General features: G+C 40.1%; 1 protein-coding gene across 16 annotated transcripts in view; it reads right to left on the minus strand.

The window, feature by feature from the left end:
* phldb1b (pleckstrin homology-like domain, family B, member 1b) overlaps nucleotides 1-21,563 on the minus strand; it is a 119,407-nt gene that overhangs the window by 57,809 nt on the left and 40,035 nt on the right. For 15 of the 16 annotated variants that reach the window (XM_071471623.1, XM_071471626.1, XM_071471621.1 and 12 more), the window contains exon 5: nucleotides 1,491-1,616. In XM_071471623.1, coding sequence (XP_071327724.1) covers nucleotides 1,491-1,616 — 126 coding nt within the window. Of the gene's footprint in view, nucleotides 1-1,490; nucleotides 1,617-20,868; nucleotides 21,406-21,563 lie in introns of those variants that run through there. The other variant, XM_071471634.1, reaches the window with a different exon arrangement.

Genomic DNA, 21,563 nt, shown 5'->3' on the forward strand with positions numbered 1-21,563 from the left:
GAAGTAAATGCAGGAAAACTAAACATTATTAGAATATCATGTTTTTAGGACTATAACAAATGACAGACCTGTTACACAGATTCAAATCTAAGTTTGATTTATTTGACAACAATAAAAGTAAACACAAGACTGCGGTTATTCAGTCCTGCCATACAACTAAATTATTAATGATAAAAACGCAATAGAACTAATAGAGTTGGTGACCTGGCAACATGACAGAGACAGACAGAAGAACATACTGGCCCATGTATTTTACAGGTATTTTAAGGGGCATTGGGTAGAATTTTACTGCTCTGTATATCAGCAGGTTTCATAACCAGTGTACATGTATTATAAACGGATACCAGTGTTTTATTTCAGGCAGAAAATCCGGGAAATTTATAATTCTTATATAAATAATGTAGGTCAGTTGGGTTTTGATGGGTTTGGTCTAGAATTCATACACAGATAACGAGCGTAATTTTTAAGTCTCTCCGGGCAGATATGACAGATATGCCCTCTTTATCATGGGAGTGGTATAAGCAGTCCTCATCTGAATGCGACTCAGGAATGCATAATTGAGGAAAATGGTACGTTTCTAAACAACGGAAGGCTTTCATTACTGGATCAGGAAGTCCACAGCATTCAGCGCGCCTGTGTGCTATACTTATCCCCTGGTGGCAGCAGCGTCAACAGTACCATGAGGGAAATAACAAGATGCTCTGACAGATCCCCGGTAGTACAGCCGGCCAAGAAAAGATACACTTACAGTTGTGAGGCCGCGATGAGGAACATTCACAACACACACACACATGCAAGCAGCTAAAAACTTTGCCTGGAGACGTAGAGGAGTGAGATGCTCATAAAACATGCATGGTGTGAACTCCAGCGCCAGGTCCCAGCTGGGCACCATTCAGGCTTCAGGGTTCCACGGGTGCTGCATTTTAAAGACGGATACTAACAACAAGGGTCTTGTAACAAGAGCTGTGAACAGGAATAACGGGCAACGTGTGCCCTATATTTAACACAGATATGTCCAAATATGACCATTTTGGGGCTGTTAATGAAGATATTTTTCTATTTTCCACAGAAAGTTCTTTTGTCAGAATAAGAAATTCACTAAAACCCACTCTGTACACCTCTGCAGACTGCCCTGCTTAACTTCCTCCACCCTAGGCAGGCTATAAAAAAAGGAAAAATGCCAGGGGTTTACTGCTGTGCAAACATCCACCTGTAAAATAAACGTCCCTGCTGCTCCACCTCACCACCAGCCTGCTGGCCCCTGCAACAATCTGGCCCATTCATCCATGTGGGCTGAGCTGAAACTGGAACTTCATGAGGGAAACGCTCTTTCTAGGCTTTCTTAGTCATGTGACAAAAGGACAGTGTGTTATTATTCACACTGGGTCTGTGTTAGGGGAAGAAGAAGGTAGGAATGCTGAGTGAAAATACAGTAGAATACACAAATGAACGGGCGTAATATGAGCACGCGCGTGGGCGCCACACAGTACCTGCACATATTCTGTAGTCCCCGGCGGAGACGCTTCCTCCCTGGGGCATCATGCTCTTCATCCTGAAGGCTTCTTCAGGGTGGTTGAAGCGGAAGAAGTTCGACTGGCCAAAACACAGCATACAGCCTGGAAAACAGCACAGACAGCACCTGTATTCAACTGTTTTCTTTTTGAAGTGTTGATCTCCATCAGAAGATATATTTGTTGTTTTAAGAACCAAAAACCATCTCAGTGTAGTTTTACATCTCCTCTCTCAGACGTCTCTCTGGAGCTCTAGTAACAACAGGTCAGTCAGCCAATCAGAAGAGAGGATCTGACCCTCTCCTCTGATTGGCTGACTGTTTTTTGAGTGATCAAATAAAAATATGACAGATTTCAGGTAAACACTCTGAAAAACCAAATCCTGCAAGGTTGGATGGTGGGTCCAGTTGGGCGGGGCTTGGAGCAGTGACTGTTTTGTTGTGACATCACAAAGTTCCAGAGGTCCTGACGGCTGGTTTTAAGGCTCAGTTTCTGAATACAGGCTGTGTGCATTTCTCTGTGGACTGAGGCTTTGATGCTTTCACAGTATTAATATAGAACCTAGACCTGCTTTATAATCAAAAACACATGGACATCTACATTTATACAATATAGGACCTTTAAAAAATTACCACTAATTACCAGCAACTCCCAATAAAACCACTTGGAGCTTTTAAATCTGCTTGTGAACAGATTATTTATTTATTATCAATACTATTATTACTATTGTTTCTAAAGCACAAAACAAAACTCTATATCACTACAATCTTATGGTGACCAAAACAGCAACTGGTTATGTTTCGTGTGTTCATGTCAAAAACACATCATAACAGCACACAGTAGATACTGTACAATCAATTTTCTTCAATATACATGATGTAATCTAGGACCTGTGCATTAGTTTGATTTGGAAAACTTAGATCTGATGCATTTACAGCTTTGAAGTATTGTGATGTCCCACTGTGTTGAAGAGATGAGTTCACCCATGTTTTCAGAGCTGCAGTCAGCACTGCACCTCTACTGACAGCACTGTGCCTCAGCTGTTCTGTTTGCTGCATCTGACTGTTCAGAAAATGAAGATTACAGTTACATAATTGAACGCCACTATAAATGTGCCAAGAATTCTGCATCTTTCAACCCACTGTGCACCTTTAACTCTTGAAAAGGGACCAGATCCCCACTGTTTGTGTACAGATTAAACAAACAAGATACAACATGTTAATCAGTAAGCTTTAGAGGCTAGTTGTCTCCTCCTGTTTCCAGTCTTCATGCTAAGTGAAGCTAATCACCTGCTGGCTCTAGCTTCATATTTAGCGTCCAGACGTGAGAGTGGTATCAATCTACTCAATCAAAACAAAACAAATCTCTCAAAATGTCAAAGTTGACCAATGGAACAATCAGCCAGAAGCTGTGTGTATGACTCTGAACAGCGTGCAGGGACACAGAGGAATGACATAACAGCCACCAGAGGTAAGTAAGGTGAAAACCAGGCATCAGAGCTGTTCTGACAGTATCGGGGGTGAAACCAGTGCAAAATGCTCAAACAGGAACCAACAGGACAAAGAGGCTGTGCTGACACAGATCACATTGTGTTCACCATCATCAACACAGAGGCATGAAAAAACAAAGCACGAGGACACAGAGTCCCCTGTCACCATGTAGAAGTGATGAGAGACGACACTTTCAGATGATAAAGTGAGATGAGGGAAACTGCAGACAATGTAAAGACAGAGTGGGGTAAACATCTCTAAGTATGACATAAGTTTGGGCATCAACAAAGAAAAATGTATGATTTACCCAAAAAACATATGTTCATATTTACATTTCAAAACCTATTTTTTTCCTTTCTGGAAAGTAGGAAGCTGCATCAGGAGAGTAAATTAAAATTTTAATTAGTAAAATACCCCCAACACCAAATTAAACTGTCTGGCTTGTAATGTAAAGTGCTTAAAGTGGTCAAAAAGACTACAAAAGCTCTAGATAAGTGCAGCCCATCTTGTCCCCTTAAACTAAAACCATCAGTTTACATGATCAAACTGTCCGTTGTGCCTTGCCCCAACATCCTGTTTCTACAGGAATTACAACCAATTAAGGAGATAAGATGCTGTTTGATAGACTCCACACTAAACACAGTGATGACAGACTAAATATTCTGTTTAAAAAATATCAAATGATATTAAATCAAAGGATATCAAAGGATATTCAGTTTGTCAGATGTTCATTAACTGTGGAAAATGTTCCAATCCACGCAGCCTGTAGCTCAGTTTAGGTTTTCAGATGTTTAGTGATCTCACTGCATCATCACACTTGAATTTTTTTATTAGATGTTATAAGTTAACATAAAAACACATGGAGCACTGTTACAATGCAGCCGATGGACCTGACACAGAGACCTGTCTCCAGCGGTGGAAAGTAACTCTTCTGTTTTGTTTTCTATTTCTATCACTGCTTTTCTTCTACTGAAGTTAGCATGCTAACCAGCTAGCCCCTGTCTAGCATGACCCTCCTGTCACTTCCTGATACTAAGTCACTGTGGCATCCAGTCTGCCCTGAAGAAGAGGATGTATTACAACCTCTTGTATTGTAAAGACAACGATGGCTGCAGCTCTCAGCAAGACTGGTAAGTAACAGCTGTTAATGTTAACGTTAGCTTATTAAAACTTACAACTAGCTCCTTTAAAGCTGAACTAATCAATATATTTAATATAAATCAAATGAGCATGTTAAATGTAAAAGCTGCTGCTTAAACTTAGCGATAAATCCAAGGAATATTGTCACCTAATACTGAAGCTCCTTTCAGCTCTGCAGAATGTTGTTGGTGTCTTTCAGCTCATTGTTTTGGTCTTACAGCCCACAGCTTTATATTGTGGTTCACGCTACATTAGAAACAGAGCTAAAGTGAGAGTGAATATTGGACTCAATTCGCCAGGTGTCCACCTCCAAGGTTTAGGTTGACATATCCACTTAAATGCTAAGAAGATGGATACGGAATGTAAACTACTTTTGTTTATTTACCTGAAAACTGCACATAGCACCTTTAAGTTGCCACTGCTGCTTCGAAATGTCACATATAGAGTAAACATGATGCTTGACACATTCATTTTAAACCATTCAGATATTTTGCTGTTATTTTTGAGTAACCATCCACTGTTAATGTGCCGGCTGATTTTATCTACCCCTGTTCACTGACTGCCAAGAATAAAAGGATAATAAAATGTGCTAATGTTTTTTTTTGTTTGTTTTTGTCTTTAGTCTGAAGCTGCAGGTGAACAATATTACATCAGTTATTAGTCACGAACTGACAGAGCTGATCCGGCCTGTATCTACTTACGTGACATAACTCAGACCCAACAAACACACACGGTCTCTATGGTGATATCAATCACATCCACTGTCCACACCGGTTTGAAATGTCAAAACACGTAACTAATGCAGCTCCTTCATGTACCACACGGCCGATAACAGATAAGCGTTTATTGCTTTCTCAATACAGCACCATTGTCCTGCTGAGATTAGGAGGAAAAAAGATCTTCCAGGCCAAGCAGAGATAAGATCCGCCTGTCGTCACGGGAGAACATGAGGCCTGAAGACAGGATGGAAACTTCTCCATCATACAGGAGGCTGAGGTGATGGACAACAAAGCCAGATGGCCTTTTATTCTGGACAGACACACACTGGCAGCCTGGGAATAAACCACCTAATTACATCACAAACTATGGGCAAGGACACAATTGAGGCACAATGATGGAAAATAGGCGTTTGTCATGTTTTGACAAAGAGTGGTTTCTGCAGCCCAGAAGTCCAAATCCCTTTCTATTTCTTCTAATTTGTTTTTCCTCTGTACCCTCTTATCCTTTCCAGGCTTATGGGAGGCCTCAGTGTGCCTCAGCACACATTAGCTAAGGGGCAGGGTACACCCAGGACAACCATTTACACTCAAAATGGTACCCACAGGCAGTTCAGGGTCACCACTTAATCGACCCTGTATGTCTCTATTCTGTGGAGGACACTGGAGCTCACAGAGGAAACCCACCGAGACACTCAGGGAACATGGAAACCTCACAGTAAAATGCCCCAGCCGGCTGAAGGATTTGAACCCTGGACCCTTTGTGCTATGAGTGTTAATCACACAGGTGCAGTGTGTGTATGTGTGTGTGTGAGCAGGATTTCCAAACTGATTTCATGAGCTGGAACAAGCTCATGCAAGTTATTATTACTGCTCATTTTGGTCATGTTGTTCTGCTGCTGAACAGACACAGAACTCGCTGTCATCGGTTGTTACATGTTTTCCTTTTACCTTTATGTACACCCTATCCACAATTACACACTTTCAGACCTGAAAAAAATATATAAATAAATATGGGATCTTTAAGACCTAATAAAACATATCAACATGGTTTAGGTTAGAGTTAGCCTACTATATATAGAGTAGTAGGGAAGGATTGCACTGTATTTGTCAACACTTCAGACTCTCCAACATGTAAAGGCGATGGAGCCTCTGTATGACAGTCTTGTATATTCCATTTAAATTCATTATCACACTATGCGCACACTGTAGTGTGTCTTACACACAACTTGGGATCATCAACTTGTAAAGAATTGCTGACTAGAACAGCGGTGGTGCTAAATACCACTTACATTGATACTTAATACTGGCACAACAAACGCCACATGCTGTGCGAGCCGTCCAAACACAGAGTTTTGCTTATTTGCATTAGTGTATCTGTTTCGTCCTCAGTATCTGGATGAAGTTGTGCAGAGGCCGGTTTTTAAATTTTCCATCAGCGTTCCCTTCAGTGGTCACAACACGATCCTCAACATAATTTTGGTTGGTATTTTCCACAGTTGAAATTGTTTCTCTCGATATTTGGAAGTCTCATCAGGAGGGAAAATGAGCACGCCATCAGTTTGGTCATGAAAGGGGAAAAACAAAAAGATGCTGAACAAGGCATCTGAAGGCAGTTATCAGGATGTTAATACTGTGGTCTGAAGAGCCACGTCAGCTCAGCCACTGTGTCTTCATGCTCCCCACTTCAGCAGTCATCCGACTCCTTCACCTAGCTCCTGTTTCCTCTGGATTCCTCCCTCCACCTCCCTGACTCACTGTGCACACACTCTCCTACCTCTGACTTGCACTAACATGATTTCCCTGGTGAAAGCCAAAGCCAAAGAAAATGCTGGGTAAAAGAGCATAGCTTGAAGCGGCATGTATCTGACACAGTCATGACAGAGCTGCAGGGGTTTGGTGATGGCTCTGTGGTACACTGTGTCATTTTCAGTCAGCAGTTCTGTAAAAACAGTGACACAGGATTTTGAGAACAATAAGGTTCATAACTGCACCTCCAACAACAGTTTTCTATGATATATTTACTGCCAGTATGGGCTTGTTATTAGGATCAAATACAAATATTGTATTATATAATATGTTATATAATATATTTATATTATATTATTATAAACCTAAGCACTGGGAACATTATGCCTGATAAACAAAAGCTTGTTAACAGTGTCATTATTAGTATGTTAGCATTTTGCTTTTAGCACAAAGAACCACCGTGCAGACTCACAAAGCTACATATATGTAGACTTTTGGTTTTGTTTCTAATTCAAAATCATAATTTCTATTTATTTTTTCGATGAATTAATACCTACAATACGTCTTGATCTTACACATTACATCAACGATACTCTACACAAACACAAAACAAAAACAGCTTTAACTCATTTTGTGAATTTTTACAGTTACAGTTTACTTGGAATAATAAAACTTAACAAGCTGCACTTCAATTATTTTAATTATTCACAAAGATACTTAAGTTTCAAAGATACAAAACTGAGAAAATTATCAAGTTAGCATGCTAATTTGTCTACGCTAAGGCTGTGACCTTGGAAAACACTAATGTACCTGCCAAGCATCTGCAGGTCAGCATTAACATTGTTAGCTTGTTTGCAAGCGGCCGTTAGCATTTCAAATTCAGATACTTCTTGTCTGATCAAAAGTCCAAAACAAAAGATATTAAAGTTACAAGGAGAAAAGCAACAGGTTAGAATGCTAATATGCTTAAACTTAAGATACTGAATACAGTTAACACTATACCAGCTAAATATTTTTGGTAAGCTGCAGTTGGCATTTAGCTCAAAGTACCTCAGAGCAGCTAGCATGGCTGTGTCTTGTTTTCTGATACAAAATCATGTCTTTCTGTTCAAAATGAAATTACACATCACACTCCTCTGTAGTTTCATACCACTTCCTTTTAAATTCATATTAAACCCATTTGTTTTCTAAATGCTATGTATTTAGCAGTGTTTCCCACAGACTGAGAACTTATTTGTGGCGGTTGAAGCTCTATAAATGTTATATAGAAACTGGACTAACAACATTCAGACACAGTATCTGTGAGTAAATCACACTGAGCACAGACAGCATTGTTCATCGTGGTGATATCATGTGTATAAATATGCATGCAGTGGTGCGGAGGCTGCTGCAGGCTGATGGATGAGCAGAGACACTTCTCCTCTCCACTGTTTTTTCTCAGCACAAACTGCTGCAGGCAGCCGACACTCACTGACTGACTGCTTCCTCTGCTGCTGCCCCCCGGGGGAGACTGCCCCTGTATCTGGGCACTGTGTGTGGTCACTGACGAGAGAAAGCCCACCAGGGATGAGTCAGCAAAACGGAGAGCACACACATACTGTCAACACACACAAACACATGCTCATTCAGATATACACTGTGCTATAAGATTGTCCTCCGATAGAAAAATTACAGGATGTAGCAGAAGCAAAAGCTACAGATCAACCATTTTGTTAAAATTTGTCACAAGCAAACAGGACTATTTTTCTTAATTTGTGAGATTCATGGTTTTCACAGGATAGCAACAATATTAGACTGAAATTTAGATGCAAAAATAACCAGTTTTTCTTTATTATTTATATAGTTTTTATCCTTAAGATAATCACTTACTGGAAGTTAGGGCAGGGCGATATGGTATTGATACGAACATTTTTCTGTTGTATATTGTAATACAGTAAATTATGCAAAATCACATATAAAATAATGAAATCTATATTCAATACAATGTTTGAAATCTTTCAGTTAGACTAAGGCAGCAATTAAAAATGACTATATCTTCAATATCAATTAGTGTGGATTTACAATTATACAAAAGCAAAAAATCTTCACACTCCTAAGATTTAGAAAATGGCTTTTACTTGATAAATTCCTGCATTAAATTTAAATTGCCCACACACAAGGAACATTTACATAAAGCATGTAATTCAGCATTAATACATCATTTTATGTGAGTAATATCATCACACTGTATTAGAGCTAAACTGAGTTATTGCTGCTGCTGCTGCTTCACGTTAAAAGCACTCAGCAAATCAACCAGGGCTGAAATCTGAAGGATTACAACTTTAAGGTTGTGTATGTTTGGATGTCCTCAGCTTATTTTCTTTATGCTCTCCAATCCAAAAATATATTCAGCATTCAACATCCCACACTGGCCTATTTGACACTTCAGATAACTTGTTCAGTAAAAAAACTGAAAAGCTGATTGATGGTTGAATCACAAAGCAACGCCACTGCCAGGCTGAACACACACTATTCTCCTAATCAATTCATCTGCTTCAAGCTTGCACTGAAACGCTGTCTGCAAAGATCATCACTGCCAGTCTCCTGATACCAATTAGCACTCATCAATTCAACCATTACAGCACCACACAGCTACTTATCATGATGGATCCTCCCACAGCAAGGAGCCACACTGCAGGGAGCCTCAGACAATAGATCTCGTCAAAAAAACTGTAGATTTATGATCGTGTGAGACGTGGAGCGTTTATCCAGGCCCCTGAAACGGCTCAGGATATGGAGACGCTCTAAATGGGCAATTACAGGAACGAAAGGTAATTTAATGGAAGCACTTGGTGTAAAGTCAATAAACTGGGTATGACTGATGAATGAAGAGATGTCTGCTAGGACATTTCCAACTTGAACAACATTTAAGATCAACAAAATCAAATCTTCTGGAAGGAGCAGACGGAACAGGCGCGGAACAATAGCTTATCTCAACTGTCAGTTTGTGTAACAGCATCTGTTTCTGGTCGCAAACACAAGTCTCCAGCCAAACAATGAGGGTTTTCTCACATTATCTCCAGCACTAAACAGATCTGCTGCTGACAAGCCTCTCTCATTTTAATCAGACCAATGGGTGGGGTTGTTAATAAGATGGGGGAGACGCAGAACCCTGACCATGCAGATAAATTAACCTCAAACCACTGAATCCTTTATTTAGACAGGTAGGGCCTTAATAATCTTCCTAAAAAATACATAACAGGACTTCACGTTCAGTTCGTCTTAGCTTCTCCGGAAAGAACCAAGTTAGCAGTGACTTGGTGATAATGTAGAACACTGCTTAACCAAAACACCACGATGCTTTCCAAAAGAAATGCCCTCAGTTCACTTCTGATACACTATCACACATCTCCCTAGGTGGCCCGGGTTTAAACCTGTGAGGCCTTGTTTTCAAAGGTCACATTCTCCTTGGTGATCAGTCATAATAGGAGCTAATCAGCGGCAGTGACAGGAAAGGTGAACCCAGCGGTGATGGAGGTTGAGCTCTCTGGAGATCATATTTCTCCACAGCAGGGAGGGTGGTCTCTTTGACATTTGGTAAAGATGTTTCAAGACCTGCAGCTACTGTAGCAGTAGATGCTGGTTCTATTGAGGAATGAGAATTTTTGGGGTCAGGACGAATGTTGAAATGTAAACTGTGTTTGTGTGATTGAGGTAGAATATCACTGCATGGGTCTGCAGATTAAGAACTGTATGTTTAAGTTGTTTCTATTCAATTTTTTTTAATGCTGACGATGTGAAGTTTGGTCTCTGTGGGTAAAAAGATTTACTGAAAGCACTGGCTTCTTTCTCCTCCCCATCAGTATGATGAAAATTGAAGACATGGTCTTCCTGCAATTGATTTTTTTTTGGCCACTTGGGAACAAAGGGACAAGCTGATACAACACTGACATATTATCACCCTAATAAGTGTATTTACACATCCAGCAGACATGGAGAGACATTAGCATTAGCGTTTTGCCAACCTGGAGAGGAAAGTCCAACTGGTCTCCACAAATGTTGCATTAATTACAAATTAATCCCTAAAGGATTAATAAAGTATTTAACCTATCTATCTATCTATCTATCTAGAAACAAGATCTCTGAGGTCCACAATTGGACTTTTTTTGCCTTATAAAGTTGTCATTCTTAAAAGTTTCATCAAGTTCTACACAGATTCAGAACCTCAGCTAATTATATATCTATATTCAGTATTGTTCCCATTTAGTTATGGGCATACAAGCAACTGACAGCCAAGCCAAGCCTCTGAATCAGACACTCTGATTGGCTGTGTCAACACCAACTGGAGCCAATAGAAGTGTCCGATTCAGTGATGTGATTCTAGACATCACTAGCGATGATTGCGAATGAGAATCCATCAATAAACAGAATAAGCAGAAATGTGCAACTCAAACAGTAAAAATCTTTTCTTTAGTTAGTTTATCGACCAAAGTAACTGACTCACATGGACAAACAGGGACTTGTTGGAAAGCACTGATTTTCTAGTTTAAGTATGTCTCCAGCTCAAACTACTTACATACACGATATCACCACAATGAACAAACCAAAAATTAAAATAAATCTCTTATGAAACATCAGCTTCTTTCATGACAGACTGTCTGGTTTTTCCTCAACTCACAACCAACCATCCTGGTGCACAGCTCAGTGCTTCAACACACAAACAGCCTGATGACTGCATGTGTTAGAGTCTAATATATTTCATAGGACACATTCTCAGGAGTGGAGAGGCTACGACACATAAACAATGGATTCACAAGACGTCTACTACATTCAGCATGTTTATCTCATATCTTGCTCTGTATTGACAGTCTCATAAAACGTCCAGCTCTTACACAACAGCTCACATCTTGACTGCATTAAACTGTTTTTAAGTCCCAATGAAATAAAACATTCCTTGTCACTTTATTAGCTTCTTTTCCATGGTATTATGAGTACAGCTATTTTTAAATAAATGTAATTAGTTTTACATCAAAATCCCATTATTTTTACTGTTTGAAAAGAAGGAAATCTGTTTTCAATCTCATGTTTCCCACATTCAGGACCAGGTGGCATTAATACAAATCCCAATCAGTGAAACCATGACAGATTTATTGTGTCAGTTTAAACCATTTTTCTCGCCGACATGGTTTACACTGTTGACTGCTCTCTCCACACAAACACACTCAAACTCAAACAATCTCTACTGGACAAGACAGGCCCCATCCCCGGTCTTATTTGTGATGGCCAATGAATCTCTACCAGCTGCTATTGGGTCAGGAAGAAACTTCGGAAGACAGTATTTCATTATATGTGGATGATGTGATACTATATTCTTCTTATTAAAATGAATGAATAAATTAAGACGAATATCCTTTGCTGCCCGTTGTGGCTATTTCAAATTATATCAGAAAAGACCACAATAACTTGAGAAGTGCCATTATATTATTATTTATCCGAGAAAAGAAAAGGCCCAGGCTATAGCTACCTCTTTAGCTACTGAGAGGATTAGTGGCCTGTCTCTTAAGCAGTTTCAAATATTGTTATATGTAACAATATTTTTATGATAATAAAATATCAGCTCCACATCTGGCATGGTCGTGTTGGCTTCAGCTATTTAAAACATACCAGTATCTTTTCCCCCTACTGCACAAGAACCCTCTGACCCAGGATAAGCTTGTCAGGATTCTTCCAAGACCCAGTGGTTCACAAACATCTCAGGATTAGTTTTCTAAAGGGCCGACCTCAGCGAAATGAGCTGCGGTAGAAACTGAGATCTGTTTAATCAACGGCTGTGTTTCAAACATTTTTTCAACAGGGAAATATGACACGTTGCCATTTTCATAATTACAATGCATGAAGTCATATAGGAAAGGACATGGTAATGTTGGTAAGAGGGATTGGATTCACAGAGAGGTGGATGAGTGGAGGTGTGTGTATGAGAGAGAGAGAGAGAGAGAGAGAGAGAGCGAGAGAGTTTAATCAGTTAGATTGATTCCCTGACCTGTGTGAGAGAGCAATTTCTTCCTCAACACAACAGGAACTTGGTCTAATCACAGCCTTCATCACAGAGAGTGCACTCTGAGTAATACTGCAAGAACAGCATCTTTAGCCCGGTGCTACGCTCCAGAGTGGCTCCACTTTAACCAAGAAACAACTGAACACTAACCTGGAATAGTTTAAAGTGCTGTATCAAAGAAATAATGGGTATTCATCAATTATGTTATGCTATCAAAGTGCGATATGTGAGCCGTAGTCCAGCCCAAATATCGTGATATACAATAATTATATTATCACAGTATAATTATATTGTTGTATTTTGTGTTTTGCTTTTTTGTGTAATACATAATTATATTATTGTATTACTCATATTTGTTAAAAAAATTAAATCCTTATAAAAAATATTGCATATAGCAGGAACTTTATTTATATAACACCTTTAAAAACTGAATTTACAAAGTGCTTTGATATTTGACTCATATTGACTCATATTTAACTTTGATATTAGGCTCAAAAGGCAAAATAAAAACAGAAAGGCCAAGCAAAAGCAGAACAGAAATAAGGTAAAGTTCAGGAGGGAAGACATACAATATACTTCAATATAAATAAGGAATAAAAAGACAATAAAAAGACAATAAAAAGATGACAACACACAGAAGCAATTTTATAAAAATGGGTTTAAAAAAAAGTTACGGATTCTACTAGTTTCATCTCCTCGGGCAGGTTATTCCAAAGTCAAGGGGCCCCGATGGCAAATATTTAGTGTTATCAAATATCGACCCAAGCTTCTGTATAGAGATTACAAATATCAGCACTATCTTCTCACAAGGACACTATAACCCCATTTTCTAATAAAACTACAGGAACACTTAAGTGGATTATAGAGCACATACTGCAATGCAAAATCAAGGTGGCCATCTATATATAGTTCTTGTTAGTCTGCAAAATAATAAACACAAAGGCTTTCTGTTGCATCAAATAGAAAAGTGCACCCTAAGAGAAATACCTATTTTTTGAACAGTATACACATGTAAGATGTGTAAGGTGGATGTTTAAATTTGCTTTGTTTTCATTAAATTCACCCATTTACAGAGGCAATGTAAGCCCCTAATAGGGCTACAAGTAACTATTAATTTCATTATTGATTAATCTGTCAAGGATTTATTTTAAAAATCAATTATTATAGTGATAGTGAGCTTTTTTAACTATTTTCTTACATTTTATAGATCAAACGATAACTCAGTTGATCAAGAATATAATCAGCTGCTTGATCAAAAACGAAAATGATCATTATTTGCAGCTCTCCAACAATATGAGACCGAAAACCAACAAATCCTTGCATTCTAGAAGCTGGAAGAAGCTACTTCATCACTTAATTGATTATCAATCTGTTGGGGTTAAGTATCTGTCAACTGACCAATCAATTAATTGATTTATGGGATTTCTAAAGAGGATTTCCAAGAAAAACATAAAAGCTGTGGAACTGTTTTTACTGCAGCAAGGACTCATTGTAGTATTTAAAACTGTCCGCCGTGCCAAAATTACAGACAAAATATTGTCCAAGATTTCAGGTAAAGACTTTGAAAAAATCAAATCCTGAAAAGTTGGATGGTGAGTCCAGCTGGGCGGGGCTTGTGGCATGGCTAAGAGCACTGAATGCTTTCTTGTGACATCACAACATCCAGAAGTCCTGACGGCTGGTTTTAAGGCTCAGTTTCTGAATACAGGCTGTGTGCAATTCTCTGTGGACTGAGGCTTTGATACTTTCACAGTATTAATATAGAACCTAGACCTGCTTTATAATCAGAAAAGACATGGACATCTACTTTTATACAATATGGGACCTTTAAACTACATAGAAAACATTTTGCTAATCCTCAGACAATCATGACAACAATCATGTATGTTGAAAAGCAGATAAATCATAAAAAGGGAACATCTACTAAAATTACCAACTTAATATCAGACCTGTCAAGAATAATAATTTTAAACCCTGGTGAGTTTTCATTTGGGACCATTCAGGCCAATCAGCATTAATGCCACATCATGCCTCAAGGGTATTGTGGCATTAAGAAGAGAAACGGTTGGCAGCCCTGGACTGTTTGTCTGAAATGTGTCTGTGCACCAAATATTCCATCATTTTGTGGTATAACCACGTTAAATCTTTCCAGTGCGTCGGCCGGGCCTCAAGTACATTTCCCAGAAGATTAGATCAGAGGAACCAGAGGTGGTCAGAGCAAGAACGCTTCACATTCTCGCAGAATGAGTTCATGTAGAGTCAGAGGAGTTTAGTTAAAGGGTTACACTTATCAGAAACGCAGTTCTATAAATACATGTTAGTAACGCTGGCTTGGCTCTGTGGAGTAGCACATCATGGCCGTGGCTTCCAGTCCAGCTCATGACTGCAGTCACGTTATTCCCTCTGCACCGTGCCGTCTGTCAGACGCTGTGAAAACATATTTTCAACTCATGCAAGCATGTTCACGGGATCACTGTCATCCACCGGAGCGCCAGACAGAGGAGCAAAGAGAACATCCAGAATGGAAATAAACATGCAGAATACTATATAAGTATTTCCTTTTATGAAGTTTCTATATGTAGATTCTCATTTTCTGTTCAAGTATGATGGTTAGGGCCAGCTATCAGATTATAACTGTGAGCTTTTCCAGGGAAGACCAACTACACTGTGAGGGCTCCAACCAGCAAAGAGATACCATCTGAATCAGGTTTTGGAGAAAGTAGCGCAGGGACTCACTATTCGTCATCTCTTTAAGAGTGGAAAGTTTAGGAAGCCTGGTTCCAGACCACATCTTGGTTTTGTTCAGTTATTAAAACAGGCCTAATACTGTGTTTAGTGACAGCTGTTTGGAAAACAACTGAGCCAATCAGAGCTTTGTTAGTGGGATTAATAATGGGGACATCATCTCCCATAACACGGCCAGAAAAACAGCAGAAAACATAATTCACGACCACAAAAAAAAAAATGGCAACAAGGATGGATGGGACTGAAGCAGTTACACTGTAGAGTAAAGTCCTAAACCAGAACTACTGATCAATCAACATGACTAAATTTAGCTAACAACCGCTACTGCTAGCAACCTCTGCATCACTCAAAATTTTATTGGCTGGACAAATATGTTAGTGACTACTGATTGGTCAGAGTAAGATTTAAGTCATCATCATTTGGTGACATGACTGATAATCTCTCCAGGAGATCCCTCTCCTGGAGAGATTATTCTTTATCTATGTTTGTGACAGATGTTCATCTGTGACCTAAACACAATATAACAGCAGCACAAGTGTTGGAGAATCATAAAGTCAGTAAACTGACACAGTAATAAATCTACAAAGAGCTTATGCTATATATCTAAAGATATTTACAGCTCATAGTCTGCTCTTCTACAACAGCTTAGAGGCTATAATTTGGTACTTTAAACTTTTCCACCATGATGAGAGGACTCCACATGTCAGCAGCAGAGGAAGTCTCTCCTCCTAAGTGCTGACTGTAATTCAAATAGCAGAAAATCATCATAAACCCTCAACTTCACTTCACTCTCACTGCCAAGTAGTAACAGCAACTTTTTATTCACTGAGTTAACTTTGAGGAAAAACGTTGGTCATTTTGCAATTTTGTTGTTGTGTGTAACAAACAAAGGCGTTGCCTCTAAACCGGGGTGAGGAGGCGCAGACAAAGGGATGCCCACAACTATGGCCGACAGTTGCTATGGAAAACTGATGGTTTACAGCCTCAGCAAAGGCCAGAGAGTCAAACCCACCAGTTAATCAATGACTGCCTTTCACTGCCTTTCAACACAGATGCACATACCAGAGGAAGACATGGGACTGGTTTGAAAGGAGTACACTGGGGAGAGGAGGAGGAAGAGGAGGAGGAGGAGGAGGGAAGGTCTAACCCTGCATTCCCATCATGTTGGGAAAAACCATCTGAACAAATAAAGGGTTGGAAGAAATGATTTGGAAGAAGTGGTGACATGTTCGAACCAGTCTGACGCCAGTGAGACTGGAAGATGTCTCAACCCGTCCTCCAGCCTGAACGACCACGTTGGTCGTTTGTCCCTAACCCTCTGATAGCGTACCTGAACTTTGTTGTCATGGTTACAATAACTTAATTAAGTTTAGGAAATGATCATGGTTTGGGTTAAATTAAGTACGTCTTTAAGGTTAAAAGTCTTTGATGTCAAGGCTTTTTGAAGACCCACTGTTGCTTAGACTCATCCCTCCACCTCCACCTCCTCCCGACACAGACTCTGTCGCTGTTTATACTAGGTCACCCGACTTCCTCCTTTGCTCCTGTCAAAATCACTATATACAATAAATTTTAACTACAGGTCGTAATAATCAGCTTTAAGAGACGACCTACGAGCCGAGATAGTGGTCGGCCCTGGGCAGCTGCTTCAAACACATGCGTTTATGTCACATACAACCCAGTAAGTAGGTTGTGTTCTTCTGTGGCCTTTTACAAACTATGAACAAAAAACTACATATGACACAAAACTTATTCATCTTGTTGCTGTGGTTTGACAACAACACCTCATTCCTGATAGTTGAATATTTAGTTGGTAAAACCAAACCCTGAGGTCCTGAGTAACATTTACCACATCAGAACTGATAAAGTTTAGTGTTTTTTTCAACTAAGCTCATACTCACAATCCCAGAGTGTAGCGTCTGATGTGACTGTTTCAAATAAGTGTTAATTGAACTGCGAAGTCCCAAAGATGCATGAAATTAACACAAAAAGAATGTGACTGGTATTTAAAAGCATGTGACGAATTAAAAGGCTTTGAAGTTTTCTGCACCCTTAACAGAAAACATCAACATCAACTCTTTGAAAATCAAATTACAGACTCATTAAACATTTAAGTGGTACTACTGAAGACAGAAATCCTAACATTGCTCTAGCCTGCAAATGATGCAACTACTCAGTACTGTTCATTAAGCTCCCTCCAGAGCCACAGAAGACATTACACTTCTGTCCCAGTCTGAGTAGTAAACTGAACTCTGTGTGTAAAATGAGTGGACTGGCCCTTTAAAACGTTTGGTCACATTCACATCCACCGCTGCTCACAGCATCCAGATGCAGCATCCAGCAGGCTGTCAGCTGCTGTCTCTGGTGGACGCTCATCACAGTAACGGTCGGAGGCTGGTTACTGCTTGTCCGAACAGATGTTGCCTGCCCACCCGCTCCCCCTCCCTTCTTACTTCTCCTTTTGTTAAAACTACTAAAGCCAATCCTCCTGCTGTTCAACATGCTCCCAGAGGCAGATGGCTGCAGGCCTGAGGATCAATCAGTATCAAACCAAACTATGTGCGCTGATTTAGAAGTGGGCTGTTGCTCACAGCGGCCTAATTTGTAGGGTTTTTTTTTTTTTTTTGCCATTCTTGTTGCTGAATACATCTGTGCATTAAGGTGTGTCACTTTCCTCCCACTCTCTCTTAATTTGCACTGTTTGTATTCATACTGTGCACAGATTGTGTTTTGTCTACATCCATTCACACTCCAAGATGCTGTAGCAAACCGAGCAGCAACGATTTATGCGAGATATCATTTTCAGAGCGACAACATATTGACTTTGAGAAACAAAATCAGATCTAGAAGCAAACATTCGACATTTAAGATTTTAATTAGCGATGCACTGATCCAATACAATCCAACTGATACGAGACTGACCTCCTGTAAACACAGGACCACTGTTCATTTCCCATAACTGAGTCACTGTTGTTTCTTTTATCTGTGACCGCTCCACAACTTTAACCGTGTTTATTATTGTTACCATGACAACAATCCTCTAACCTTAAGAAAGTATTTTCCTAAACCTAACCAAGTAGTTTTGTGCCTAAACCAAACCAACCCATGACTGTTCCACAACCTTAACTGCGTTTATTTTTGTTGCCATGACAACAACGATGCACTAGGCCTGCTGCTTGGGTTGTGTCCGAGGGTAAAAGACAAGCGACTTGTTGGCCAACATTGATTTTACACATGTTGGAAGAAGAGAATCTGATTCGGATCAGTGCAGATCTCAGCAGCATCTTGACATCAGAGAACTGAGACTGAAAATCTGGGATCTGCTCTAGAAGTAAAGAAATTTCATTCAAAATCCCATTAACATTCATAACTACGCAAATAAATAAAAATCCAACCTGAAAAGAGCCTTTCTCAACAGTATGTTGAGTGGCCTTGTTTCATATATCTAGATAATATTCCTGTTTTTACGAGCCTTCAACAAGCACCCTTTCACTAACCGTCTCCAGCTATAGATAATAGATTGAAAATGGAGAAAAAAATAACTTAAGTAGAGAGTTTTGAATTGAATGGACACAGTAAGTAGTTAAAAAGTGTTAAAATCCTGAAGGTTTCAATTTGTGATTCTGAACTACTGTAGTGGATGCAAATTTCTCTTAGACCCCAGGAAAACGCTTCATTTCTTCAGAGAGCCCAGTGAAAGAAATGATGAATGACAGATTGTATTGAGTCACAGAAGCTGGTGGAGCAGAGTCCAGCCTGGATTTGACTTCATGACTTCAGCTCTCTCTGGAAAGCTTTTGTTTAACATTAAAAACTGCCTGGAATTTAGCTCTGTCAGAGTATAAGACACCATGTTAAAAGAAAAGCAGCCAGCTACAGTATGTTGGTATTTCTGGGGTGGGGCATTGTTTCAGTAAAACCTGAGGATGTACTCTAATCAGAATATGTTGAGACACGCACACGCTGAGTAGATACAAGAGAAAATGTGATGTCTTTTGTTACTGATCCTCCACACTTGCTTGTTCTAGGTTCCTTTCATGAATACAAATTAAGCATTTAGAAAAAACAGACATGGAGGACAGTGTGGAACTCATTACACAGACCTCCAGTGTGAGCACAACCCTGGTCGACTCAAGGCTCGGGTATATTTGTAGTATTTAACCACCGTCTCATACGGACACGTCGCCTTGACCTCGGTGTAGTCAGAGGATGTACGGTCAAAGATTGTGTAAACAACAACATGCAGGGACACACACACGGACCCAGCGTATGCACACCAGCTGCTACCAAACTCTTTCCTCTCTCTTTGCGCTGTGATGCCCCCATCGTCCTTCACACACGTCTGACCTGTGTCCCCCGGGCCCGCTGGGAGCCCACATCAGCCGGATGAGTGTTTGAAGAGGGGGTTTCACTCTGACTACTCACATCCTCTGCTTACAAAGGGGTCAACTCAATGTGTCAGAGATGACAGATGCTGAGAAGGTGCAGCAGTGGAGACAGAATGACCACACTTTTAAAGCAGTGTGCATGTTCACAATGGATCAGCAAGAAGTCAATGAGTTTGAACTGTCTAATATAACCAGAAGTCATGGACCCAGAGGCCTCTGATTAAGCAGAATGCATGAAAGGAAAGCTCTATTCTATTCCAGGTACCAGCCCTGATTAGGTCACACTGGCAACAAGGGGCAGCAGTGTAACAGTAGACAGACACACTGGGGTCTGGTTATGCCAGACTGGAGGGGGAGAGGGTGTCTGCAGATCTGGCAGACTTGTATATGTTTGTAGTCTATAAACAGAACTCATGTGGAGGAAGGGGGGAGTTAGGACTGAGTGGCAGGGGACAGCAAAGTTACAGCAGGTGTTCATGTTGCGTGTGGAAAGACAGACCAAACTCCGTTCAAAAAATCCCGCAGTTTAAACTTTTCTTACACTTTGGCAAAATCAGTTTGCGTTCAAGTTTGACTTAACAACAGATTCGCGTTAAAGGGATAATTTTAAAAAATTCGGCGCCAAACATAATCCAAAGGAGTTCTTAATGTAAACAGAATCGAAACGTTGGTAATCTGCTAACACAGCTAGCTACCGTAACTACCAAGTTGTGAAAGAACTTAATAATATTAAAATTTTTAAAAGCTAGCATAAGTTATGTTTGGTGGCTGTATGCCGATTTGAACAGAGACTCATATTCATTCATAAAAAGCCTCAATTAATATTCTATTTTATATGTAGTTTACCAAAATCGAACTGTAATGTTAAATTTTTGAGAATTTTGAACGGAGTTTGGTGTCTGGAAAGAACTCAAAAGGGAAACGAAACAGCAAGTAGTGTCCACATTATGCTAGCTAGAAGAAGCACTTGTCCCCCCTCCAAGTCCGTAGCTTTCATTCAGCCTAACACTGACTGGACTAACTGCAGGTCCAACAAACACCGACTTTAAACCACCGAAAACCTTTCAACTTCTCCACAGCAGAAACAAAACTTACTTTAACTCCAATGAATGAAACTCCTCTCCCCCCGCGCTGTTTTCATCGCCTCTGCTTCTTTAAATAAAGCCACGTGTTTTCCCCGTTTCTGCGAATTATTGAGGAACAACAGGAGCGTTTACGGGGTTTTGTCCCGACGCGCTCTTGTTATGATAATGTCCAAACCCCGCAGACTAATATATTCTGCAGATATCTGAGTGTTCAACAAAGGGAGCTGCCTTTCTCTCCCACTTGTTAAAACACTGATGCGTTGGTTTATCCCAGTTCATTCAAACCGGTGCGGGAGCGCTCCTCTGTCCATTGTCTCCTCCACACAGCGAAGACGGGATCTCACACACAGCCGGGGCTTGTGTGAGAAACAGCTGGCTCACAGTCACCCCTCCGCCCGCAGAGACAGCGCTGTCAGAGCGGGGAGAGGGAGCAGGACCGGGAGAGACCAGGGAGGAGGAGCAGCAGGAGGAAAGAAGGTGGAGATCCCGAGTCAGAGAGGGAGAGAGAGAGAGAGAGAGACCACAGGAACGAACTGAGGAACTGATCAATAACATTTATTGATTTATTAATCAGTCAGCCTGTTGGTGTGAACTGAGTTTTGTTTTGTTTTGTTTTGTTTTGTTTTGGCAACATTCACTCAGTTTAATCAGCCATGTCAATCAGAATCAGAATCAGAATCAGAATCAGAATCAGAATCAGTTTTA

This window comes from Trachinotus anak, unplaced genomic scaffold (assembly GCF_046630095.1).
Source record: "Trachinotus anak isolate AG129_WGS33_773 ecotype Australia unplaced genomic scaffold, CSIRO_AGI_Tana_v1 ptg000034l, whole genome shotgun sequence".
Lineage (NCBI taxonomy): Eukaryota > Metazoa > Chordata > Actinopteri > Carangiformes > Carangidae > Trachinotus > Trachinotus anak.